The sequence below is a fragment of the Colletotrichum phormii genome (genome assembly GCF_030913505.1).
Source record: "Colletotrichum phormii strain CBS 102054 chromosome Unknown BDP81scaffold_37, whole genome shotgun sequence".
Lineage (NCBI taxonomy): Eukaryota > Fungi > Ascomycota > Sordariomycetes > Glomerellales > Glomerellaceae > Colletotrichum > Colletotrichum phormii.
In genome coordinates this window covers 284,225-304,913 of record NW_026851479.1, presented here as the reverse complement: position 1 = coordinate 304,913, position 20,689 = coordinate 284,225, and the positions used below count along the sequence as shown (strand labels likewise).

Genomic DNA, 20,689 nt, shown 5'->3' with positions numbered 1-20,689 from the left:
GCTCGTCAAGGCTTGATGGCAATGGATGAGCGATGCTGTGTGACGTTGCAACTAAACACCATTTTGACGATTTTCCTCTAGTCCAGTCCCTCCACTCAGCTTAGTCCAGGAACACATCTCGTAATTTTTGTTCAGAGGTTCGTATGCGCTGGTATCATGTCTCTGCTGGAATACCTTCGCATCCTTCTGATTGTGGATATACTCACAGCTGAGAGCAGATGACATCCAGAGGAGTAAGTTACGACCATGCAGATCAAGCAATGCCATCCACAGAAAGAACCGTACGTAAACGAAAATAAGATGAATCATATTTCTCTTGGCTAATCAACCGTTCCTTGGCACGCCAAAACGCCTCGCCTTTGCATTGTCTTGATCTGCACCCCTTTCTTCCTCCTCCTCCTCTACTGTAGCCACACTCTCTGCGGCGGTTCTACTCCGACATGGCCCGCCAAAGCAGTCCCCAACGCCGCCATGTTCATGACGATCCGCTCAGGTCTTATCCTCTTCATCAGCGCCGATCCTTCCACGCTCCATCTTCCTACCAGCCCCGTCCGCCTCTCACAGTCCCGTCTCTACTCTCGTCATAGAAACGGCGTTCGAACTTCAGGCGGTCGATTCGACTCGGTGGACTTTTTAGGCGTGTGTTGGTAGATGGCGCTCATCACTCCGTCTTCTCCTACGAAATGCTTACATTTCCCCCCCTTTCTTATGTTGTTTGAATAAAATACAATGCATTCGTTCGTGGATATCGTATATCGAAACATTTAAAAAAAAAAAAAAAAAGTCGGCAAGAATGTGATGATTAAGTCACAATATCGTATCGTTCGTTCGAGTTTGTAAAGGGAGGCATGGAGGGGACCTATTGTTGACTACTCGATCCGCGGCGGCGTCTTTGACGAGTACGGTGATGCGCTTCTCCTTTTTGAAAGAAGGGGTGTCAGGGAACCCTCGAGATAATACACGTTTTTACGCTTCATCAAGAAACAAGGAGTACAAGTACAGGAGGGAGGACGATGACACTGCCATCATCCACAAGCCGCAGAGACCAAAAATACAAGGCGCAAATTCAGTAAGGGGGGGAATATGAGGGATTGGCGCTTACGATCTCCTCCGCTCGCCCTCCTTGCGCAAGCTCTCAATAATCTTGAGCATCTCCTTGCGTCCGCCGTGGCTGTCAATCAGCTTATTGGCCATGCTCATGCTGACTTTTTCGCGGGCGTTTGCGCTGAGCAGGCGCTTGATGAGCAGGTGGCGCATGAGGATACACACGAACACACCGCAGTCGCTGCCGTTCTCTTGCTGAGGGGAGTCGTCAAGGTTGAGGTAGCGGAGCGGGCGGCCTAGGATCTCAGACATTTTGTGGGTGGCGAGGCGGCCCTCTGCGTAATTTGCGCCGCCGAGAGAGTCGTAGTGGAAGGCAACGCCGTCGATTGCGCTGACGAGCAACAGGGACCAGTGAGAGCCGCCCTCGGCCTGGGCGACGTTGCGAGCGTCATTGATGGGGAGGAAGATGTGTGTTACTTTGGAGAAGTCGGGGAGGGCGGAGCGGATCTGGCGCATGTCGGGCTCCTTCATGAGGAGGAAGGTCATTGAGGGCCGGAGGAGGATGATGCGGGCTTGCGGGTACTTGGGGAGGACTTCGCGTTCCAGCCATCTAAGGTTGTCGTTTGTTAGGGGAGTCGCTCGTAAGGGAGGGGGGCTGTTGGCCTTGGGAGTGGTTAGGACTCACTCTTCCCAGAATGCAATGTTCTATACACTCGTTAGCTAGGAGCAGGCGCAAGGAGGGAAGTATGTCGTACGTTATCTGTCAACCAGTCGTTCTTGAGTGATTTGATGTCTTCGTAGGTGACTGCAAGCAACGCGAGTAAGCCAAGTGCCTCTCTGATTGAGCTAAGCTGGAGGTCCAAGTTGCCGGAACCCGCGGTCTCGGCAGGTCCCGGCACCTCGTCATCCATCGGAAGGTTTACATACGGAGGATATCGTGATCTGCATCGTCCAAAAGAAGCTGTCAGCCGGGCTGCGATCACCGCGGGATGGGAGGATCACGCTGCGGGAGTTGCGGCGGATCATCGGGAGCAAGGAGTGCGACTTACACGACAAGTAAGGTGCCTGCGGGGAGAGCTAAGACGCGATTCAGGTCAGTTCACTGGCGCTTGCGCTGAAACAGGACGGCCCCCTCCGAAGTACCCCGCCGTTGCCAGCCTCACCACCGCACTTCAAGGCAGACGACGAGACGAGAGGGCATGTGCTTGCCCGTCCGCGGCTGTCGTCCGACCTGGAGTGCAGGACCATGGAGAAAGATTGTGACCTCATCAGGCCTCACTTCCCAGTGCGGCAGCGGCGGGCAAGGGGGGGAAGACAGGCCCAAAGACGAAGAAGGAGGACGAGGGCAAGAAGAATGAGCTTACAGTGTCACCAAAGTGACGCGCCATCTTCCTGAAAGGCATGCTCAAGCGCGACTCGGACCTGTGTCCGGACTTGGTGCTGCTCGTCGGGGAGGTCGAGGGGGAAAGCTGGAGTGATGCTGCTGGCGATGTTGCTGGCGATATTGCTGAAGCCGATGGGGTAGAGGATATTGAGGATGTCGTCGAAGTCGAGCCGGAGCGGGAGGAGTTGATCGCTCGGGGCGGCGGTGGTTGTCGGTTGCGAGAAGAGCGAAAGGGTAGGAAGCGGCTGTTTTTCGCGGGGAGTTGCGTCAGAGGGTGCTTAGGTAGGTAGGTAGGTTCGGTTCGAGAAGAGCGACGATCTTTCCAAGAAGGTGTTTGGGGTAGGTGAAGTACCTAGGTCGACGACGAGGTACGTGTGTTTGCAATGTGGTAGGGAACTTGAGGAATCGGTACGGATAGAACAAGGACGGAGGAACAAGAGGGAAAAGTTCCGGGAATAGGATCAATCGGAGAAAGAGTGGGAAGAGAAAACGGAGGATGGGGGATAATTAGCCAAGGCCAAGAAATAAAATCAAAAAATTAATTCAGAGCCCTTTTCGCATCCGCTCTTTTTTTTTTGCTTTTTTTTTCTCGCTCGGGATTTATGAGCGGGGGGAGGGACGAGGGTCTCTCTTCCCAGTGTTTCTCGCGCGGGCGGTGGGAAACTTCAGGATCCTTCCTGGTCACAGGGCGCAGACGGAGCGGAGCGATGGACGACGGTGCGGTGGGGAAGCGAACGGGAGAAAGACGATGAACGGGGGGGGGACCACTTGGGCTGGTGCAGGTGCAGGTGCAGTGATGGGGGCTGGCTGGGCTGGTTGCACTGGAGTTGGGCTCTGTGCTTGCGGTACTACCGGTGCAGGGCATGCAGCAGTGCGAAAGGTACCTTACTCCGTACCTTAGGTGCAGCTCGGATGGGAAAAGGCGCTGAGAGAGGCGCTGAGAAGTGAGGCTTGAACAACGAGTGACGAGTGACGAAGGGGGAGACGTGGCCCAAGAGTGGCGCAGCACTGCCCAAAGGCTGTGAAGAGGAGGAGGAAAAGAGACGAGAAATGCGAGGTGACGAGGTGCTGACAAGCCACACTTGTGGGGAGCCGAGGAGCTAGGGCCACTTTCCCTTGACCCAATTCGGAAGGCGACCCCACCATCCCACGGTGCCTCCGGCGCACCCACCCAGAAGGGAAGGGATGACGATGATGATGTTGTTCAGGGTTGGGCAAGCAGGCAGAGAGAGTGAAATCAAGAAAGAGTGAGAATCAGAAAGAGTTGAAGCATACCTCGAGTTGCTTAACCGGCTGATACCCGTATGAGGGACTCCTGCTGCTGGCTGAACGTCGACTGCCGCGGCCATCGTACGGAGACAAAGGTGAAAGCACTGGCCAAGTCCGAGGGAGTACCAGAGACTGGGTAGGTAGGTATCGAGAGGTTCTCACGGAAGGTGCTCTTGGTGAGGGTGCCAAAGTCGTGAGGCAGGAGGATAGCAAGGAAAGCAAGCCTTCGAAAGGAAACAAATAGCTCTTGTGCAGGGACAGTGGGCGTGGACGTGGAGGAATGGGGGGAACACACGAGTTTACATACGTCCAAAGGGAATAACAAAAAACGAAACGTGCTAGTCTCGATGGCCGATCATCTGCAATACCTTACCTTACCTTACGTTGATTACAGTGGCATCCGCCCATCCCTGTCTTTTAGGTAGGTGCTGTCTAAGGTAAGGTAAGGTACGCGAGGAGGGAAAAAAGGAAAAACTCCCAAGATCTGGAGAAACTCTACGTCTGTCTGCGGCAGTGTGCTGCTGCCCCGATTCTGGTTTCGATTCCCACCAAGGAACATCAGCTCTGCCTGCCTGTGACAAATGGACTGAGACGGTGATGGGAATAGGAGTCACCATTGGGGAACTGGAGAAGGAGGAGGAGGAGGGGGGTGGGAGCCCATGGCTAAGCCTCTAACAGAAACAACCTTCTCTGACAGTCAAGTCTCACTTACAGACCCTCCCTCTTTCCCCCTCACGATCTGTTCTCTGGGAGCAGTAATAAGGCAGTGCAGATTGTGAGTAGGATGAGATTACTTGGATTCGAGTAAGTGAGTGTCTAGTCATTTCGCCTTCTCTTCATGGTCTCAATGGAAAGTGAAGCACCCAAGACTCAAAAGACGCAGGCAAAAGAGTAAGAGAAAAGAAAAAGCACACCAAGTTTCACCTCGTCTACGTCACCGTGCTGCGGCATCACGATGCCCGTACCAGGGCCCTGCGAATCTGCGATACCACCCACCTGGCGCACTTCCCGCCGCAAACCCTTTTTGGACGAAAAGGAAAAACAAAAAAGAGGCACCCAAATGTCATCGACCTACACAAAGCCTGGCCATTCCCGTCTAGGACTACGGGCGCTCGATACTTTACCTAGCCATGAGTAAAGCACTTACGCAGGTTAACCGCCACAAGAATCGAGTCACACGAAAACGTTCGCGGCATCGGTGACGGAGCCTAGTCCCACAACGGTACAGCGGAGTCCGGACCCTTCATCCACAGTAGTACTTACTCCGTAAATTCTTCAAACGTCGAGAGGCGGAAAAGGGAGGCGCGGGATAGGAAAGGGAAAACGCTCGTCACCTGCATCGGCGTCTTCCGAACGTGGCTTGCCCCCAGAGCGCCAAGTTTATCCATCAGCCCAACCAACCCACTCGCAGGGCTGACGGATCATGGATTGACATGGGGGTGCCGCTGGAGAATTAGGAAAAGGATCGATTCAGTTCGGGATAGGAGAATTCAATGCATCTCAACTGCTCCCAATCACAGCACACTCAATTCGGAACAAGGTAGGTAGGTTCACTCTTGTTGAGAAGTGCCGGAGGGGGTCGCGGAAGAATTGACTTTGGAAATGGTGCGTTTCTTGCAGTAGCCTGCCACCTAATTGAACGGTCCGGGGGAATTGGGTGGGGGTCCGAGGTGAGAAAAGAGAGGCGCCGAAAGCACGCAAAACCTCGGAGCCATCCGCTCACGGCCCGGAAGTGGGACGAAACGCCTGACAGGGCAATGCAATGGCAACACAGCAACGTCTTTGGTCAGAAGTCTAGAATCCTAGAATCTCAATTGTGGTATTTCGTTGGGGGAGGGAGAGACCCTGTCGTAGAGGCAGTCCTATCTTTTTTGCCCATCAATCATGTCTCATGTCCATCCTTTTGTGTTCCGAATATCGTACAGCTGTGCTTCGGCCTCTGGTCCAGTGGCACGACACACTTGGTGCAAAGTCTTCGTCCTGTTACACTGAAGAAACCATGGTACTGGGTATTGCCGTGCGATAGCAACATCTCAGTCCGATCCACCCGCGAGACCGCCCTTGCGTCCCGCCTCGCGCGCCTTCTCAGAGCCGGGCTCAAACGAGCCAGATGACGCCTTGCCGCCCTCGGAAGCAACCTCGCGCAGCTTGTCGGCGTCCATGCTGGCGAAGCCGCCCGTGTGGCTTGCATGCCTGCCCTTGGCTGCGATCTCTTGAACCTCTTCTTTGGGTCTGCGGTAGCGTTAGTGATGGTGGTCTACGAGAGATGCGCATGCGAGGTAAGATTGAAATGAGCTTGAAGTGGAAAGGAGCCGGATGTCAGGGCACTGCAGTAAAACATGTGAAGCACGCTTACCGGTTGGCAAAGTTGCCGGGGTTGGTGTTGCCGGTGCCCGAGTGGGTCTCGGCCTCGATTCCGCCGCCGTGGCTGGCGTGACCTCCCTTGGCCGCAATCTCACGAACCTCCTCCGTGGGTCTGTCGAAGATTGTCAGATCTCTGGTACCAAAAGACGAATGTCTCACGGAAGAAAGAACGTACCGGTTCGCAAAGTTACCCGGGTTTGTGTTGCCGCTCGGTACTTCCTGCGGGATGCCACCGCCGCCGTGGCTGGCATGACCGCCCTTGGCAGCGATCTCGCGAACCTCCTCAGTGGGACTTTATTCGGTCAGCAATAAGTTAAAGATACCTCATGGCATATCGAGGGCATCGGAAGTCGTACCGGTTGGCAAAGTTTCCGGGGTTGGTGTCGGCCATGTTGACGATTGGGGGTGGAGTTTGTGTAAGTGGTGGCGATGTAGAGTTGAAAGTTGAAAGACGGGAAATGGTCGTTTGTGGATGATAGAGGAATAGATCCGAGGATGAAGAGACGACGGGGATGTTTTGGAGGTTTATATCAACTGCTCGAGATGCAGACTTAATGGGAAGGAGCGGTTCAATGATAAAAAGGTGCAGTTGTTGCCTGCTCAGCTGCACAGTTCCTTCCAAGTTCCCCAAGTGACGTTGGTTCTAGGCAAACGAGCCTTCCCCTCCTGTAGATCGCTGTTGCCGGCCGCATAGTATGACGATGCAAGGCCACACCCACCCCAACTCCAGACCATGAAGAATTTCACAAATGCACTCTTCAGACTGCTAGAGTCTTGTGCAGTTTGGAGCAAGCTAGGCGCTTGCGGAATAGCTGATTGGCGATGGATTCGTCTTCAGCCACTATGCCCGGACCTTAGCTGACATCACCCCTTCGTCAAACCTGCCAAGATATCCACAAATGCTGTCCATGGGCCACTCCAGACCGTTGGAGACAGCCAGCTCATCAAACCATGCAACAGTCAACCTGGACTAGCCTGACGATTTGTTTGTTTACTTTCTTTTCTTTTTGCCATGCAGAATACCTTCTTGCGACGCGTTTTCACCCTTCAGGCTGGACAAAATGACGTCGGCTCACAAGGTCGCCGTTGAGATATTTGCTGATTTGCTATCCTTGAAACGCTAAACCACTATCCCTGCTAGGAGAAACAATGCGATTAATGGCAAACGAAATCTTCTTGGTATGTCATTCGTGAGGCGAGTGCAAAAACCACGTCAAATCAAATCATTTTGATATTCTTTTGTTGTAGACACAATCCCCATTAATAAGGAGCACAAGGGGTCCATCAACTTTTGACCCCTCGGCTGGCCCTCCTCGGCCGGGTTGACGCTGATATGGTGTCCTTCAAAACGCTCTCATGTTGACCCCTTTTTGCAGCCTGAGCATCGTAGCATTGGACCAACTGGAGCTCAAGTCCAGCATCAGTTCCGTGAACCCTCTCCACCAGTACACGTATACTTGACTCGGTTTTGCACGATGTAGAGCCATCCAGATTCCGGCAACTCTAGAATATCCGAGGTAGACCTGTCGCTGCCATCGAGTGATGATCGAAATGGCTACTATTGACATGTTTGGCGAATTCGAGCGCATCTGCGCTAGAGAGCTTCCAATCTAAATGAATTATCCAGGGCATGGCGAGTCTGAGAAGTTCTCGTGCGTCGCGGAATGTCCCTTGCGATCAGAGACGACGATCCCGACATTGACAGTCCTACGGAAGAATCCCACCTGAACATAGGTCCAAGCCGCAAGAGTGAAGAACAGTCGTCGGAAAACAAGGAGACGCCACCTTCCGTCGATGACGATATCATGCCTTTGGCGCGCTGTGCTCCAAGTTGCTTTTTCGACCAAATCCGTCGGGTATCCCTCTCTGCCGTTCGTAGTAGTATATGTACCACCATTGAATCTTATGTGCTGAAAGCAGGGTTCTGCTCCATCGTGCTCGAAATGTGTCTCCGCAACGCAGCCCACCGATTCGAAGTCGCATTCGTCGTCGTCTCCTGCGCCCCCACCCCCTCAACCACCATCGCACCAGAACCACCCGGAGTCGTCGCGCCAGCATTCGCACCAGGCAGGGAAGCTAAAGCCGCCATACTAGCCCCAAACCTCGCCACCTCAGCCTTGACAACCTTCTCCTTCCTCTTCAGCGCACCAGGCCTACTCTTCAAACTCTTATGCCTGACCTTCCCCTCGCGCAACTGCTCCAGCGTCTGCGCGCCCTCATCCAGGTCCGGCAGCGCGTCGGCGAGCGACTCCATCGTCGCGACGAGCTTATTGTTCGGCCTCCGGCGCTTGAGCGTCTTGCCGCTGCCGGGGGCGGTTTTGGCGACTTTGCTGAGGAAGGCGCTGTGTTTCATCGTTCGCTTGTCTTTTTTGTTGGTGAGGAAGCCGTCGTCGACTTGGGCTTCGGGGCGAAGGGTCTTGTGCGGTGCGAGGGGGTGGATGTCGCCGCGGATGCGGGCCATGCGCTTTTCGCGGGCGGAGAGGGAGGTCGTTGGTGCTGTGGGCGCCTTGGAGACGTTAGCTTTTGCTATATCGGGGGGGAGGAGCGGGGGGTAGAGGAATTCCATTACCATTTTGACTGTGTTGAATCGTTGGCGGTTCTGAGGAGTTGTACGGATAGATTGAATGGGTTCGAGTTCAGAACGGGATGCAAATGGCCGGTAAAGTTTGAGGACGCCCCAAGCTTAGGTTCCTTCAAAAATTCGTGATGGGGCCGAAAAGATAGACGTGTGGGCCCTCTGAAATCGCGGGGTCGGAGATCGGGGGCGGAACCTCCGACGTGCGCCAGAGCCTAGACAATTTCCGCGCTTGGGAGTCATCGATTCTCACTTACACCGCACGTCACGCGACAAAATGAGCAAAGTCGAAGAGCTGCGGCGCAAAGTCGCAGAAGCGGAGCTGGGCCTCAAGAATCTCAAGGAACAGCTAGCCAGCGCAGAAAAAGAGGCAGGGGAGGAGGAGCAAGCATCAGCATCAGCATCAGCTCAACCCTGGAAATGGCCCCTGCAACCCGAGGATTATGAGAGATATGGACGACAACTCATCATCCCTCAAGTAGGCGTCAAAGGTGAGCTTCCAATAAATTATACATTGGTTTTGATACTTTCGCTCAACGAAACCCGCAGGTCAACTAAGACTGAAAAAGTCAAAGATCCTCATCATCGGCGCCGGGGGTCTGGGATGCCCCGCAGCGGCCTACATCGCCGGAGCAGGGGCCGGTACCATCGGCCTCGTCGACGGCGACGTCGTCGAAGTATCCAACCTCCACCGCCAAATCGCTCACTCAGCCGACAGAGTCGGAGTCTCAAAGGTCGAAAGCGCAATCACATACCTAAAGGGGTACGCAAACCCCCCTCCTCTTATCATATTTCCAGCTCACACATCCCCAGCCTCAACCCACAAGTAACATATCACGCACACAAAACACACCTAACACCAACCAACGCCGAAGAAATCGTATCCCAACACGACCTTGTCCTCGATTGCACAGACCACCCGACCTCCCGCTATCTCATCTCCGACATCTGCGTCCTCCTCCAGAAACCCCTCGTCTCCGCCTCGGCCTTCCGCACAGACGGCCAGCTCATCATCCTCAACTCGCCCGCCGCGCCGCAGGGGAGCACCACTCCGGACGGCGGCGGCGGCGGCGGACCGTGCTACCGCTGCGTGTTCCCCAAGCCGCCGCCGCCCGATAGCGTGGTCAGCTGCGGCGAGGGCGGCATTCTCGGACCCGTGGTCGGCGTCATGGGCGTGCTGCAGGCTCTCGAGGCGATTAAGCTCATTGCCGCGGGGGCCGTCGATCCGGATGTGACAGACAAAAGTGTGACTGCGGCTGCACCCTCGCTACTCATCTTTTCGGGCGCGGCGCCGTCTGGGCAATTTAGGTCTGTCCGTATGCGGGGCCGGAGGAAGGATTGCTTCGCTTGCTCTGCGACGTCGACGCTGTCTCTTGAGACTTTGCGATCGGGATCGCTTGACTATGTGTCGTTCTGCGGTGTTACCGCGCCGGTTAATGTTCTCGGGCCCGAAGAGCGCATTTCTGCGATCGCGTACGAGCGTGTAGCCAAGGAGAAGGGTGGCCGACATCTTCTGCTGGATGTGCGAGAGCGCGAAAACTTTGACATCTGTAGCATCGACGGCGCTGTGAGTGTGCCGATTGCACAGTTCATGAAGGAGACGCAGCCGTCCAGCGAGGGAGTCAAGCCTCAGCCTGAGTGGCTGCCGCTGGACTTCCCAGAGGATTCGCCCATTTACCTTGTTTGTAGGGTCGGCAACGACTCACAGCTTGCCGCGAAGCGTCTGAAAGATCTGGCGCTGAATAACGATGGCAAAAGATTCATCGGCGACATTGAGGGAGGTATGCGGGCTTGGAAGAAAGACGTGGACCCCACGCTGCCTTTTACCTGAGATCTGAGATGCGAGACGGGGCGGGCGACGACAGAGGAGTTTGGATATAAAAAAGTTGAATTTGTTCTGACGAGGGGGGGCTGTGTCGTCATGATACATACTTTTCCTACGCGATACCCCTATTGCTACAAAGAGAGGAGGGCGGCCTTCGCCCACTAGCCATGATCCTGATTAATCCTAAAGAAACTGTCCCTGGCAGAGAGAGCCGTGGTGGGTGGTCGTTGGGGCGGTACTCTACACGAAGCTGACGCGCTTCTTGTTGAACGCTCGCTGGTCCTTGAGCCATTGACGGTAGCCCTTGACACTTGAGATTTTCTCGCCGTAGAAATCGGGGACTGATAGAGATTAGCACATGGGAGCTTGACGTGTTTCTGAAAAGTGTACTGACCAGGGTTACCAACGGACGAAACAGACGGGTCAACACGGTTCTTCTTGATGCGGGCAAAGAATTCCTTCTCCTTCTGCAGCAGAAACTCACATTAACAAAAGGCTTTCTCCCTCAAAAACGCAGCAGGGGTCACTTACCACCGTCATCTGAGTCTTCCACCTCTTGTTCAGCGTGTAGAACACCAGAGAGCCAACGCTAGGTCCAATAAGCCATCCAAGAGCGCCGAATCCCATCGTCATCAGACCCATCGTAATGAAAGGATCCAGAGGAATCTGTGTCACCAGCGGGTCCGCAATGCCAGTAGCCAAGATGCCAGCACCGCCAACAAAGGATCCCAATCCAGAAATGACGCTGAAGCCAAGCTGCCACCTTCTACGGGACTTACGCAGCTGGAAAAAGGTCTCCCAGTCCAGCCTGTCCCCCGGCGCAGGAGCGGACTTTTGTTGCGCCGCGGCGGAGGAGGCGGCAGCGGTAGCGTTGCAGCGCTGGGAGCAGGGTTGGCGGACGACGCGGGCGACGATGGAGGACGAGGGGGATGCGGCGAAGGCGGCGCTGGTTCGAGCGATCGGGCCGGCTGTCGAGGCGAGGCCGATTGGGCGGGCGGTCGCGGGCTGGTGCTGCTTCATGGAGGCGGTGGAGTACGGGCATGCGGTGGTGCGGGCGATGGAAGAGGCAATCGATGCGCGGGCGGCGCCCTGTCCGGCGAGGCGGAGGGCGAAGGTGCTCGTGGGCGTCAGCATGTTTGCGAGGCCTTGGCAAAAAGTCTCAATTGTGTCGGGAGGTTGTGGGCATCGACGTTGCGGTGCGCAGGTGGAGGGGAGATTTTATTTTGGTGGTTTGCAGTGGTTTGCGAAGAGAGAAAATGGAAACTGAAGCTGGGATGAGGTGGATGGAGCTTCTGCTCCTCGCGATGAGGTCAAGCTCGGCCCACCAAAGATTTGACGCCCTGCGTCGGTAGACGCCCAGCCGCAGCTTCTGCACGGGCCTAACTGCAGCCCCTGCTTCCCCGGATCGCATGATCCCAAAGGCCAAGGGTACTTGATGCCTTATGTAATACAGCACAAGGACCCCTAATAGTAGGTAGTTATAAGGCATCTTATAAAGTAGTGTCTTATACATATGAGATAAGTATGATATCTAAAATATATTACTATTAGAGAGTAAATGTTATAAAGCTAAGTTTAGTTAATGTAGTTCACAAGCGAGTGAGCCACACAAGCGAGTGGGCCACTCTCTTATCGCACCTTAAAGGTCGATTATTTACCTATTTATTAAAAATTGAATATAAGGCTAAAATTAATAAGCTACTTTACATAAGCTTTGATAAGGGCTATAATATAAAATATAATATTATACAGATCATATATAGCTTTATATAGGAGGAAATATAAAAGTGGGTCTATAATAAGGCTAAATTTCTATATAGGAGTTTTAGAGGTATGTATAATTTTTATAATATTATGTTTTACAATAGAACCCTTATCGAAGCTCATTTGAAAAAGCTTCTATATTTTAAACTTATATCCGATTTTTAATAAATAGTTAAAAATCGACCTTTAAGGCGCGATAAGGGAGTGGCCCACTCGCTTGTGTGGCTCACTCGCTTGTGAACTACGTTATTCAAGAATAGTAAAATTAAATGTTAAAAGCTTTAATGAATTGCACTTTCTATTATTTAGAATGATTATTACAATGTGATAAAATACAGCAGATAAGCTGCTGCTAATAACGTTTCAGGTGATAAGTTTTGAAATTTGCAGTGGCTGTGCTGGTGGAGAAAAAGCTAATTAAAGAACTAAGGCTCCTAAGTTTCCTCCCTCCACCCCAACCGGCGCCGCAACCACGAAAGACAGCACACGCATCGCATTGGCGGAAACGCGCAAAAATAAGGTACCAAATTCCATGATGTGAATGACATCCTTCAATTGATGTCGAATTTTTCTGACGTTTCTAGCCTGCGGCGCTGTCGAGAACGAAAGCGTTGTCCTTACCGGCGGGAATCGCGACACGACACGAGACGAACACGAACGCCAATTCCCAAACTATAGCTAGACGACGGACGTTCCTTCCGAAGCCTTCCTCGAACCAAACCGCGGCGGCATTCCCCCGAACAAAATCACAAAAGGGGGTCAGGCGTGGCATGGCGACTTCTCCGAAAGGAGCAAGAAACCATGTCGCGACCTTTGAAGAAAGTCGTCTGGTTCGGTGGTAAACCCCCCACCCCGGCCGGTACCAGCAACGGCGCCGTCACAACCAATACATCCAACGACACCACCACCACATCCTCAATTTCGACCCGGCAACCGCAGCCGCCCCGAAAGAACCCCGATTCCGAACCGCGCAAACTTGCCGTGGTCCTCGAAGACCTACCGACCTACCGCCGCTACAAACCCGGCACTGGCCCCCCGCTGCGCCCGACAACCCTCGCTCCTCCCCGCGACTCAACAGCCTACATCCGCGACGAGTTCTTCGTCCCGCCCGCGCTCTCTGACGACGGTAAGAAGCGTCTTCAGTACGTGGTGGGATGGACGGAACTGCCGGCTGCGCGGCTCGTTGTCGACGCCGAGCGGATATGCGACTACGTCTCGCCCATGGCGTACGAGGAGTGGTGCGCTGCAAAGGCCGAGGAGCGGGATGAGGAGGAGCGCCGGCTAGAGGAAGCGGAGAATGTGCGCGCTGTTGAGGAGGCTGTGGCTAGAGAAAGGAGTGTCGCAATACCGGTCGAGAAGGGTGGAAAGGGGGCAAAGAGGGGCTGGAAGAGGAAGCAAATCGCGGCGGAAGAGTTGAGGACACCACCGCCCGCCACCGCCGCGGACGCAGGGAAGAAGAAGCGGGGACGGCCAAGGAAGAACGCGCCTTCGCTCTCTACACCATCCAAGAGAGCCTTGGCGGACGACTTCAGGGAGCTGGATACGGAGGGGGATGTGGACGTGGACGTCGAGATGGATGAGACGGCCGACGACGAGGCCATTTTCCGGCAACTCAACGGCACCGGGACAACAACACCTCTGCTTCTGACGGAGAACTCATACGACTCTGGCGAACAGAGCAGTCTGCCCGCAGGCTTAGAACCCCCGAGTAAGAAACAGAGAACGCGATCACCAAGACCGGCGCTCTCGCGGTTCATGCCGGGAATCGAGACGGACACCAGCAGCCGGAGCACGCCCTTTGACTCGTCCAGAGGAGCCACAAGCTCACCGGCATTGCCGCCGTTACCACAACCGCAAGCACCGGGCCCCCAGAGCACTACCGCCCGGCCGCGGGAAACATCCATCTTCCCGCCGATACCCCCGGCCTCTGCGAACCACACATCCACGCCCACAGCGCCACGGACGACAAAGACACAGCAGCCGCCGAAGCGGTCCCTCCTCTCAATACGAGACCCCCCTTCCACGCCACAGCAATCGTCCTCGCCTAAGGTCCAAACACCCACACCGAAAGCGATCAGTATGCTACCACCGCCAGCGACGGCGCCCCCGGCGTTGAACCCGACACAGAACGGTATAGGTACAGACACTTCGATACCGAAACCGGGCTTCAAGCCCCTGATACAAAACACGACCCCCTGGACAGTGTCCCCCGCGGCCTCAAAGACCTCTTCCTACTCTAACCTGACGCCCTCACAACCTGTCCAGTCGATAGAGCGACCCTCCTCCACGACGCCCACACCAATCCCGAAGATACCGATCCCAAAACCAAAGTCACAAGAACCACAACAATCACTCCTACCGCAAACCTCCTCGGCCCCCCCCGCAACAACAGCAGGCAGCAAAAGCGCAGCCATAAAATCCAAACCTCCCCCAACAACCAAACTCCACACCGCACGCAAAACCGGCGGCAAGCACCCACCAAGCTCAACCGCAACCGCAACAACAACAGCAGCAGATGACGACGAAGAAGAAGACGAACAAGTCTACGAAGTCCTCCGCATAGAAGGCTTCGAAGACCGCGTCTCCCGCCGCAGCGGCAAGAAACTAGGCCGCTTCTTCCAAGTCCGGTGGAAGGGAAACTGGCCCTCGTCCATGAACCCGACCTGGGAACCGGAATCCAACATCCCGCAACACGTGATTCAGAGGTTCTACTTTGAAAAGGGCACCACTCCCAAGAGGAATGTCAATGGGCAGGCGGGCGCTATGGATAAGTACCTTGTGCCGAAGAAGTATGCTCCCGTGTCGCGAGCGATTGAGGGTGAGGATGAGCTTGGCGAGGGAGATGGCGATCACAGTAAAGTTCACGGTAACGGTAATGGGGTTGCGGTTGCGGCTGCGGCTGCGGCTGTGGCCAAGGACGGCGAGGAGGATGCCTCGGACCAGATTAAAGTCGAGGGCGGTGATGATGAAGAAGGCAACGAGATGATGCTCGTTACGGACTTTCGGAACCTTCTTGACCCTGAGAGAAGGTTTCAAAAAGCGATCTGATACCAATTCAGTAAGCGAGCGCAATCACGAGATCGGCAGGATCGACGATGGTTTGTATTCACGATCAGCAGATAGCCATACCTTATTTCAAAGAATAGAAAAAGAATTAAAAGAGTGATATCGAGACCAAGTCTTCACATTCGTAGCGTATGATGTTCGCAATTGATTTCACTTTGTTTGGTAGAAGTCGACTATGGTAGGTATACAGAGAGAGAGGAGTGCCGTTGACGTATACAGTATGGAGGAAGAAGCAACAAGATATTCTTCCTCCTGACCATTATCTGCAGAGTGGGATGGACTTGAAGTACTAAAGTCGGTTCCAGTTTCGAAAAGGGGGAATTCGGCACCTTGAAAATAGCGTATGCTACATGTCCCTTGATAGAATAGCTTCAAAGCCCATCAGCTCATCACTCTCATAAATTGGCCAAAGTATCATTGAAGATCCTCAAAAAATGGTTCCCTCCAAATTCCCCAGTCTAACGCCCTCCGCAACTCACCCCCACCAATCCCGCATCCCGCCGCCCAAGTTTACATAAGCTCACCCTTGAACTCCGACGCGCGCGCATTCACCGTCCGCCGCTCCCCCGGCGCGCCCGCAGCAAACGCTCGTTGACGCTAGAGATAAGGTAGGCCGGGAACCTCCCCCCAAAGCGTCGTCATCCAAACCCGAAGTCCAAACGTCAGAGACATTGGACACAAAAAGTCTCCCGCTCCCACCACCCCGTCCCACTAGCATCCCGAAGCTCACCAGTTTCAGCATTTCCCTTCCCGCTTCACACAACATCCCATCTTCATCACTCCTTGGAACTTCTGGCATCATCCCAGCTTTTTCGGTCTCGCTACCCATCTTCTTATCTTAAGCTTGAGCTCGAGCTCGTCCCCTTACAAGAACGCCTGATCCACACCAGCTCAGCGTACAAAACGACCGATTGAGCTTCGTCTTCGACAACCTCATCTCCCTCGACCCGTCGCTACGACGTAAAAGCACGGGAAAAGATGACAACCTCCCTCCCCCAAGAACCAATCTGCCTCCTCCGCCGTCTGAAAGACCTCGCCACCCTCTCGACCCCATCGACCCCCTCGAGGAAATCATACCCTTCCATCAAGAGCATTCCGCGCACATCCCCCTCCCGCCTCGCAGCAGCAGCAACCGACGATACATCATCTGCCGCCGCAGCAGAACAGCAATCCGTCCTCTACCTAGCCTACGGCTCCAACCTAAGCGCAGAAACATTCCTCGGCGCCCGCGGCATCCGCCCGCTCTCCCAAGTAAACGTCTCCGCGCCCGGTCTATCCCTCGTCTTCGACCTCCCCGGCCTACCCTACACGGAACCCTGCTTCGCCAACTCGGCGCCCCGAAAGATTCCCAAATTTCCGGACCCGAGCGATCCACCAAAGTTTCCGCCTGTGCCGCCCCTACCGCCTCCGGCCGAGTCGAAGCAGACAAACAAGGGTACGAGCACGATACCGACAACACCAGACCTGGGCTGGGACAAAGGCCTCTTCGGCGTAGTCTACGAAGTAACACCCCAAGACTACGCCACAATCGTAGCAACAGAAGGAGGCGGCTCCTCTTACAAGGACATCCTCACCCCCTGCATCCCGCTCCCGCCCCGCGTCTCCGTCCCCGAAAAGCCGCCCGTCGATATCCCGCGCCCGTTCTTCGCGCACACGCTCTTCTCCCCGTCCATCCCGGATGCTGAGCCAGAGGAACCTGACACCGCCTCATCTTACACCTACAATAACAACACCGCCGACGACGACGACACACCAACACCCCCAACAGACCCCCGCAAGAAATGGTACTACCGCTTCCTCCGCCCAACCCGCCGCCCCGACCCAGCCTACGCACAACCTTCCCCCCGCTACCTGACACTCATCACCTCCGGCGCGGCAGAACACGAGCTCCCGGACGACTACCAGCGCTGGCTGAACTCCCTCGTGCCCTACACACCCACCTCGTGTCGGCAGAAACTCGCGCAGTGGCTGCTGAAGGCGCTCTTCCTCCCCGTTTTGTTGGTGTTTTTTGCGCTGAACAAGAAGGTGGCGAATAAGGAGGGGAAAGTACCTGTTTGGTTGGGTGTTACGTTGGGGTTGTGTTTAATTTGCTTTGGATGGTGTATGATGCTGTCTTGAGGCCTGTTTTTGGGGATGGGGAGAGGACGCAGGAGGAGGATGGTGATGACGGAGAGAAGAGGTGGGCTAGGGGGAGGTCGTGGAGGGGACAGGGTGCTGGTATCGATGAGGAGAAGTTGGGATTACTTGAGAATATGGACTGAGGATATTAAAGGGATACACAGAGAATCTTGGCACAGCGTCGTGTACCCAGTCAGACAACGAGGAGGATGTCCTATGGCGATGTACCTACTTGGACATTGGGGGAAAAAGAGTTCACCACCGGTGTGGCTACATCTCTCGGCGCTCATGCTGGGAATCGAACTCGAACTCGTAGCCTGTCGTCGAGTAGGCTGTGGGCGTAGAATTTGATTGTTGACCATATACCATTCCACCACCCAGCCAGTTTGACCTGACCAACCGACCTAGGAAGGCGCCTGCTGTGCTGGTGATAGGAATGGAGTTGAGGGGGTATATATGGGTTTCACTTGTGGTATACTTGTAGACGAGATGAATATACGGATCAATAAGATTGACCAGAACAATGTGCGTCATTGCTTAAACCTGTCTAAATCCGTTTCCTTCACACCATGCCACTGCGGTAAATGATCCAGGGATATCAACATACGTCTTCCAAAAACCAAAAACCCAAGACTCCGTCCCGGCCCCCTCCACCCGTGGCCACCACGTCGGCGTGCCGTCGGACCTCATTCCGTCACAATCAATAACGTTCCTTATTTATTCACATGCCTTTTTTGATCTCAGATTTTACTTCCACATAGACCTCAGTTCTCGGACGCAGACACCAAGGTCGGGATATCGTCGACGCTGTACCGTCCCTCGAGAATACCGTGCACGGCAGTGAAGAGAGGGTAGTGCTTCTCTTGGCCCCTCGCCTTCAAAAAGCTGTTGACCTCCTGCGCCGTGCTCGTACCCTGAAGCAGCTGACCATTCAACTCGCGCTTCTCAATCTCCTGCACGCTCAACCCCTCCGCCACGGCCATCTTGGCACACTTGAAGTTTCTGCCACCGCTGCACGAGGTAATCAGATCCGCCACGCCGGCCGACTCCTCGGTAAATGTCCCCGTGTGCACCGTCTGGCCAAAGAACTCCTTTCCAAAGTTGACCATCTCCAGCAGACCCACGCGCATGATGGCGGCCTTGGCGTTGTCACCCCAGCCGCGGCCGTCGACGAAGCCGGCAGCCAGCGCGACAATGTTCTTCAGGGCGCCGCCCAGGGAGACACCGGCGACGTCGGAGACCATGCGGACGTGGAAGTAGGGGCGGTGGAAGAGGTGCTTGAAGATCTGGTGGTCCAGGGGCGGGTACTCTGCAGGCACGGCGGTGAGCTTCGTCTTGGAGGTGCGGCCGCGGGCGTCCTTGTGCTGCATGTCGACGGGTGTCAGAGGCGCGAGGCCGTTGCCGTTGTCGTTGGGGTTCGGGGAGGTGGCACGCGGGGTCGGGGCGCGCGAGTTATCCATGGGCGGGGGGTCGTAGGCGACGGTGGTCTCGGACCACTTCTCGGCGGCGATTTCGGACGCAATGTTGGCGCCGGAGAGGGCGCCGCAGTAGATGCCGAGACCGTCGCCGATCCACTCGGAGAAGAGGGAGACGCCGTCATCGGAGACGTTGACACCCTTGATGCAGGAGATACCGCGGGCAAAGGGCAGGATGTGGCCGTTGAGCTGCTTGCAGACATTGCCGATAAACTGGTGGGGGAGGTTGAAGATGAGGATGGTGGAGTCCTTGACGGCGTCCTGCAGGGAGGGGTTCGCGATGATGTTGTGGGGGAGCTTGATACCGGGCAGGTATTTTGTGTTTTCGTGGTATTTATTAATGACGGTGGTCAACTTTTGGGGCTTCTCGCCGAGGGAGGCATCGTAGTAAGGGGATGCCGAGTCGAGGGTGACGTCTTCCTCGTACACCCACATGTGCACATCTTCTTCGAAAAGGTCGGGGAAGGCCTTTGTGTTTTCGGCGACGATCTTGGAAATGGTTGAGCCCCTGGGTTGTGTTAGTGTCTGGTGTCTGGCTATCTGGCTCGTTCTGCAGACGAAAAGGAAGCTATGGGGGTTGCGTATGAGATATTGGGTGTGTATGAGAGGTGCTTACCAGTTACCGGATCCCACGACGGTCACCTTGTGTTTCTTCTCTACGCCGAGGGAAGCCATTGTGGATGCGGATGCTGAGTTGAATCGTCGTAGGGGAAAGCTGCTTCTGGCGATGGAAACCACAGGACGCAGTCTGAAAAGCATGAGGTACAGTGGAGCAAGAGGGTCAGGTAGGAAAACGCGCCAAAAAGGAGGGGGTGAAGGTTATCTTATTATGTACTGGCCGGGACCTGGAGGAAGTATCCGTAAGGTACGGAGCAAAGCCCAAGGGTAAGGTATGGTAAGGTAGGTCAAGGAAGGGTAAAGCCGGGAGGTTCAGGTAAGACAGCTACGGTAAGGGAGGGTCCAGACAGGTGTCGGTATCGGCTCTTCTTTCGGTGTGTGTCGTGTCTTGTCTTGGTTCACGGGTCCTGGGGATCACTCGGTCACGAATAGAAGCGCGGCAGCAGTTGATTAGCAGCGAGCAGCGGATGGCAGAAAAAAAAAGTGTGCAGCTCCTCAGCATGTGGTTTTGCCCCTCCATCCTTCCTCCCCCTGTCTGTCTCCAGCTATCCCGGTCAGATTGTCCTGCTCAGTGTCTTTGAATCTTTCCGGGAATCCACCAACGCCCACCGCCCTCAATGCTGCTGTCCAGTTGCATTTTAGTAGGTATCTGTTCGCTCCTGCCTGTACCACCACCACAATTACCGCCGCAAGTAACCCCAGTTCCATCCCCGTCCTGTGAGGGAAGCTGCGACCAATCGAAGTCAAAATCCGTACTCAGCTCAACTACAGTACCGGGGTGTTCCTGCCCAGCGGCAATGTTGAGAACCAGCATGACGCACCTCCAGACCAGCAGGGTCGCGGCAAACATCGTGACCGCTTTCCCAACCGGGTATAGTCGCTCAACGAAATGCCAGGGGGTTGAGGCCGAGTCGGCGGGCCCCTTCCCTATGTTTTTTTTTTTGGTCTGCGCTGTCTGTTCAAACTTCTTGGGCAGGCAGGACCGAGCTGAGTTGGCCCGGGCGGACGAAGGTTCCTGACCCCCGGGGAGCCTCGGCCGGGCGCTCCGCCTCCTCCGGACCTGGCCGAGGCAAGTCGGGGCCTGACCCGTGGAACTGACATTTGCACGGTTTGTTTGTATCGTGAAGACGGCAAGGCAAGTACGTGTAATGTACCGAGTCAACTTCCATCCTTCAGTCCCCATCGTC

The 20,689-nt window shown here is 55.0% G+C and overlaps 8 protein-coding genes across 8 annotated transcripts; 3 read left to right on the top strand and 5 right to left on the bottom strand.

The window, feature by feature from the left end:
* Positions 1 to 1,098: 1,098 nt before the first annotated feature.
* BDP81DRAFT_466214 (Ulp1 protease family protein) lies at positions 1,099 to 2,447 on the bottom strand (the record flags this gene model as incomplete). Its single annotated transcript, XM_060594372.1, has 5 exons — positions 1,099 to 1,654; positions 1,730 to 1,749; positions 1,800 to 1,849; positions 2,094 to 2,121; positions 2,409 to 2,447. The coding sequence occupies 5 exons, from the start codon at positions 2,445 to 2,447 to the stop codon at positions 1,099 to 1,101; spliced, it is 693 nt and encodes a 230-aa protein (XP_060438301.1).
* A 2,888-nt stretch (positions 2,448 to 5,335) lies between these two features.
* BDP81DRAFT_441858 (stress-induced bacterial acidophilic repeat domain-containing protein) lies at positions 5,336 to 6,728 on the bottom strand. Its single transcript, XM_060591628.1, has 4 exons — positions 6,418 to 6,728; positions 6,237 to 6,353; positions 6,054 to 6,173; positions 5,336 to 5,929 (listed from the first exon to the last, which is right to left on the bottom strand). The coding sequence occupies exons 1-4, from the start codon at positions 6,450 to 6,452 to the stop codon at positions 5,731 to 5,733; spliced, it is 471 nt and encodes a 156-aa protein (XP_060438300.1). The 5' UTR covers positions 6,453 to 6,728; the 3' UTR covers positions 5,336 to 5,730.
* Positions 6,729 to 7,964: 1,236 nt separating this feature from the next.
* BDP81DRAFT_334674 (ribosome biogenesis protein SLX9-domain-containing protein) lies at positions 7,965 to 8,627 on the bottom strand (the record flags this gene model as incomplete). The annotated part of the gene is made up of 1 exon (XM_060585783.1): positions 7,965 to 8,627. The coding sequence occupies one exon, from the start codon at positions 8,625 to 8,627 to the stop codon at positions 7,965 to 7,967; it is 663 nt and encodes a 220-aa protein (XP_060438299.1).
* Positions 8,628 to 8,638: 11 nt separating this feature from the next.
* Positions 8,639 to 10,584, top strand: BDP81DRAFT_508272 (ThiF family protein). The gene is made up of 3 exons (XM_060595697.1): positions 8,639 to 9,127; positions 9,186 to 9,399; positions 9,450 to 10,584. Exons 1-3 carry the CDS (start codon positions 8,914 to 8,916, stop codon positions 10,465 to 10,467), a joined length of 1,446 nt encoding a protein of 481 aa, XP_060438298.1. The 5' UTR covers positions 8,639 to 8,913; the 3' UTR covers positions 10,468 to 10,584.
* Positions 10,585 to 10,701: 117 nt separating this feature from the next.
* On the bottom strand, positions 10,702 to 11,595 carry BDP81DRAFT_466210 (mitochondrial import protein Pam17-domain-containing protein; the record flags this gene model as incomplete). The annotated part of the gene is made up of 3 exons (XM_060594371.1): positions 10,702 to 10,802; positions 10,856 to 10,928; positions 10,993 to 11,595. 3 exons carry the CDS (start codon positions 11,593 to 11,595, stop codon positions 10,702 to 10,704), a joined length of 777 nt encoding a protein of 258 aa, XP_060438297.1.
* Positions 11,596 to 12,614: 1,019 nt separating this feature from the next.
* Positions 12,615 to 15,645, top strand: BDP81DRAFT_476498 (uncharacterized protein). Its single transcript, XM_060594774.1, has 2 exons — positions 12,615 to 12,745; positions 12,810 to 15,645. Exon 2 carries the CDS (start codon positions 13,027 to 13,029, stop codon positions 15,271 to 15,273), a length of 2,247 nt encoding a protein of 748 aa, XP_060438296.1. The 5' UTR covers positions 12,615 to 12,745; positions 12,810 to 13,026; the 3' UTR covers positions 15,274 to 15,645.
* A 299-nt stretch (positions 15,646 to 15,944) lies between these two features.
* Positions 15,945 to 17,729, top strand: BDP81DRAFT_441853 (uncharacterized protein). The gene is made up of 2 exons (XM_060591627.1): positions 15,945 to 17,366; positions 17,411 to 17,729. Exons 1-2 carry the CDS (start codon positions 16,270 to 16,272, stop codon positions 17,550 to 17,552), a joined length of 1,239 nt encoding a protein of 412 aa, XP_060438295.1. The 5' UTR covers positions 15,945 to 16,269; the 3' UTR covers positions 17,553 to 17,729.
* A 444-nt stretch (positions 17,730 to 18,173) lies between these two features.
* On the bottom strand, positions 18,174 to 19,559 carry BDP81DRAFT_334700 (glycerol-3-phosphate dehydrogenase; the record flags this gene model as incomplete). The annotated part of the gene is made up of 2 exons (XM_060585786.1): positions 18,174 to 19,392; positions 19,501 to 19,559. The coding sequence occupies 2 exons, from the start codon at positions 19,557 to 19,559 to the stop codon at positions 18,174 to 18,176; spliced, it is 1,278 nt and encodes a 425-aa protein (XP_060438294.1).
* Between the last annotated feature and the right edge of the window lie 1,130 nt (positions 19,560 to 20,689).